The sequence below is a fragment of the Homarus americanus genome, unplaced genomic scaffold, assembly GCF_018991925.1.
Source record: "Homarus americanus isolate GMGI-L3 unplaced genomic scaffold, GMGI_Hamer_2.0 scaffold50564, whole genome shotgun sequence".
Lineage (NCBI taxonomy): Eukaryota > Metazoa > Arthropoda > Malacostraca > Decapoda > Nephropidae > Homarus > Homarus americanus.
In genome coordinates this window covers 3,337,830-3,342,293 of record NW_024715014.1, presented here as the reverse complement: position 1 = coordinate 3,342,293, position 4,464 = coordinate 3,337,830, and the positions used below count along the sequence as shown (strand labels likewise).

At 45.6% G+C, this 4,464-nt stretch overlaps 1 protein-coding gene across 1 annotated transcript; it reads right to left on the bottom strand.

Moving 5' to 3' along the window:
- Positions 1-781: 781 nt before the first annotated feature.
- Positions 782-2,476, bottom strand: LOC121854296 (basic salivary proline-rich protein 2-like). The gene is made up of 3 exons (XM_042348879.1): positions 2,460-2,476; positions 1,561-1,961; positions 782-1,425 (listed from the first exon to the last, which is right to left on the bottom strand). Exons 1-3 carry the CDS (start codon positions 2,474-2,476, stop codon positions 782-784), a joined length of 1,062 nt encoding a protein of 353 aa, XP_042204813.1.
- Between the last annotated feature and the right edge of the window lie 1,988 nt (positions 2,477-4,464).

The window sequence follows — 4,464 nt, the reverse complement described above, 5'->3', positions numbered from 1 at the left end:
AAGTGAGAGGTGAGGGGAGGGAGGGAGGCAAGGGAGAGGAGGGAGAGGGAGGGAGGCAAGGGAGAGGAGGCAGGGAAGGGGGAGGGAGAGGAGGGAGATATGATCGTGTTTGCTCGTACACCTGTGACTATGGAGGGGGGTAGTAGAAGGGTAGGGGTGAGGAGGAAGAGAAGTGAGAGAAAGGGGGAGGGAGGGAGGGTGTAATCTCCCATGCGCGTTATGTAAATCATTACATAATCGAGATAGGAATAAAAAAAACATATACACGTGTAGCCTCTTTATGGGGGGGACGGGGGTGGGGGAGGAGGGGGAGATAGGGGAGGGAGGAGTGAGGCTGTAGACAGGGAGGTAAGGAAGAGAGAGAGAGAGAGAGGGGGTAAGGGAGGAGGACGTCATTTATCACCTACCATTATGAGGTAACGTCACCCAATTTGCTTCACATTAACTCATGAACACGTTGTGGTAGTATCAAATAGCGATCGACCAACAGACGTGTACTATGTGTCGAGTAGTTGGCGTCTTAAGTTGAATCCCAGGTACCATTATCGACACACCTTGTAGGGGGGGGGGGTGGCGTGATACTACCTGTTTTCCTGATAGTTGATGCATCAGGTCAGTTCAGGTCACTTTAGGTCACGTTAGGTGGCCTAATAACTATATTCTGGATTTTTTTTTGTAAATTTCTCTCCCCAAAATCAGGAAATCGAGTCTCTATTATTTCCATGAACCGATAATACGTATTTTTTTGATAATGTGGCACCCTGGGGGACCTGACCCTGTGTCACCCTGGGGGACCTGACCTTGTGGCACCCTGGGGGACCTGACCCTGTGGCACCCTGGGAGACCTGACCCTGTGGCACCCTGGGGACCTGACCTGTGGCACCCTGGGGACCTGACCCTGTGGCACCCTGGGGGACCTGACCCCTGTGGCACCCTGGGGATCGACACCCCTGGGGACCTGGACCTGTGGCACCCTGGGGGGACCTGACCCTGTGGCACCCTGGGGGAACCCTGTGGGGGAATCTGACCCTGTGGCACCCTGGGGACCTGACCCTGTGGCACCCTGGAGGATCTGACCCTGTGGCACCCTGGGGACCTGACCCTGTGGCACCCTGGATCTGACCTGTGTGCACCCTGGGGACCTGACCCTGTGGCACCCTGGGGAATCTGACTCTGTGGCACCCTGGGGACCTGACCCTGTGGCACCCTGGGGATCTGGACCCTGTGGCACCCTGGGGACCTGGACCTGACCCTGTGTGGCACCCTGGGGGACCTGACCCTGTGGCACCCTGGGGACCTGACCCTGTGGCACCCTGGACTGTGGCACCCTGGGGGACCCTGTGGCACCCTGGCACCCTGGGGACCTGACCCTGTGGCACCCTGGGGGATCTGACCCTGTGGCACCTGGGGGACCTGGGTGGCACCCTGGGGGACCCCTGTGGCCTGACCAGGGGGATCTGACTCAGGGCACCCTGGGGGGACCCTGACCTGTGGCACCCTGGGAGTCTGACCCTGCACACCCTGGGGGACCTGACCTGTGGCACCCTGGGATCATCTGACCTGTGGCACCCTGGGGAACCTGACCTGTGGCACCCTGGGGGACCTGACCCTGTGGCACCCTGGAGATCTGACCCTGTGGCACCCTGGGGACCTGACCCCTGTGGCACCCCAGAATGGTGGCAATCTCTGGGGACCTGACCCTGTGGCACTTGGGGGAATCTGACTCACCCTGGCACCTGGGGGACTGACCTGTGGCACCCCAGATCTGACCCTGTGGCACCCTGGGGACCTGGACCCTTGTGGCTGGGGATCCCTGTGGCACCCTGGGATCTGACCCTGTGGCACCCTGGGGGACCTGACCCTGTGGCACCCTATAGGGATCTGACCCTGTGGCACCCTGGGGACCTGACCCTGTGGCACCCTGGGGGACCTGACCCTGTGGCACCCTGGGGGACCTGACCCTGTGGCACCCTGGGATATACGGATAAATTATAAAATATAATCCGGTGTTTTAATATTCTGTAATGCTGAAAAATAGTGTAGTGTATTAGAGAGGGGATGAGAACTGTCTTAAATATTTGGTGAGTGACTGAACGATTATTGTGTAAATATTCTGTAATGCTGATGTAAAATAGCTCATGAGGTAGTGTATTAGAGAGGGGATGAGAACTGTCTTAAATATTTGGTGAGTGACTGAACGATTATTGTGTAAATATTTGCTGGCTATCTTGTGTGTGTGTGTGTTCATGAGCTTAACTTGTGTATGTATGTACGTATATGTGTGTGTATCCTATGCTCATGAGGTTAAAACTTATGTGTGTGTGTGTGTGTGTGTGTGTGTGTGGGTGTGTGTGTGTGTGTGTGTGTATTACTAAGGATTAGAAAATTCGTGAGGTAATCAATCCAGTACATACATACATATATACATACGTGCGCTCCCCGGGCCCTCCTATGTATACCTTAACTGCACATGCATATCGTCAACACAGCTGCCTCCAACTTGATGACATATAATTATAAAAGAACCTCCATATGAATGTATGTATGTATGTATGTATGTATGTATGTATGTATGTATGTATGTATGTATGTATGTTACTATCAAACATTTTATTTCCAATATTTCGTAAAAAAAAAGACGAGAAAATTAAATTCGAAAAAGATGTGTAAGTAAATGTTATTATTCTTAGAAATTATTGTTTAGTGTATAAATTGTCGGAGTATAGGGTTAAGTTAGGGTCAAGTTAGGTTAGGTTAGGTTAGCATAAGTGATTAATATTCTGGTGAAATAAGCTGGAGAGCGAATCATCAGGAAATGTCACCAATGGTTCTCCCATAAACTACACAACAACAACAACAACAACAACCACATGTCTTTCACCACATAATCAAAACAACAATAAAATACATCGTTAAAAAAATTCAGATATCTTCCCATACTTAATACAACTATTACTGTTTATATTATTAACTTCAACAACAGTTCTGAGGTGAATGACACTACAGGAGGCGGTAAAGGTTAAGGAGAGGGTCGCCACTAATGTCCTTTGGGGGGTGTCATATGAAGATTAGTTCACCCTAGTTTAGGTTAGGTTAGGTTAGGTTAGGGTAGGTTAGAATTAGGTTAGCTTAGGTTAGGGTAGGTTAGAATTAGGTTAGCTTAGGTTTGGTTAGGGTAGGTTAGAATTAGGTTAGCTTAGGTTTGGTTTGGTTAGGTTAGGGTAGGTTAGAATTAGGTTAGCTTAGGTTAGGTTAGGTTAGGTTAGAATTAGGTTAGCTTAGGTTAGGTTAGGTTAGAATTAGGTTAGCTTAGGTTTGGTTAGGGTAGGTTAGAATTAGGTTAGCTTAGGTTTGGTTTGGTTAGGTTAGGGTAGGTTAGAATTAGGTTAGCTTAGGTTAGGTTAGGTTAGAATTAGGTTAGCTTAGGTTAGGTTAGGTTAGAATTAGGTTAGCTTAGGTTTGGTTTGGTTAGAGTTAGGTTAGTGGTAGGTTAGGCTGTTTGAACATCAGGTAAAATTAGCTTGGGTGACCAATATTTATGAGCTGACGAAACATAAATAATGTGGCGGAGTTAAACTAAACAGACACACACTATTTTTATACTCTTGTTAAGTCAACATCTGACTCATGTTTATATTAATACTTCGTCACAGTCTGTTGTTGTAAATGAAATACTGTAGTACTAACATTTAGTTCAGTCTCTTTATTATTACTACAGGTGTACAAACAATGTATTAAGACTACAGGTATACTAACGATGTACTGTATATAGACAGTACAGGTATACAATGTATATAGACAGTACATGTATACAAACAATGTATTAAGACTACAGGTATACAAACGCTGTACTGTGTATACACAGTACAGGTATACAAACAATGTACATACTGTAGACAGTGCAGGTGTACAAACAATGTATACAGACAGTACAGGTATACAATGTATATAGACAGTACAGGTATACAATGTATATAGACAGTACAGGTATGCAATGTATATAGACAGTAGAGGTATACAATGTATATAGACAGTACAGGTATACAATGTATATAGACATTACAGGTATACAAACAATTTATATAGACAGTAGAGGTATACAATGTATATAGACAGTAAAGGTATACAATGTATATAGACAGTATAGGTATACAATGTATATAGACATTACAGGTATACAAACAATTTATATAGACAGTAGAGGTATACAATGTATATAGACAGTAAAGGTATACAATGTATATAGACAGTATAGGTATACAATGTATATAGACATTACAGGTATACAAACAATTTATATAGACAGTACAGGTATACAATGTATATAGACAGTAAAGGTATACAATGTATATAGACAGTACAGGTATACAATGTATATAGACAGTACAGGTATACAATGTATATAGACAGTAAAGGTATACAATGTATATAGACAGTATAGGTATACAATGTATATAGACATTA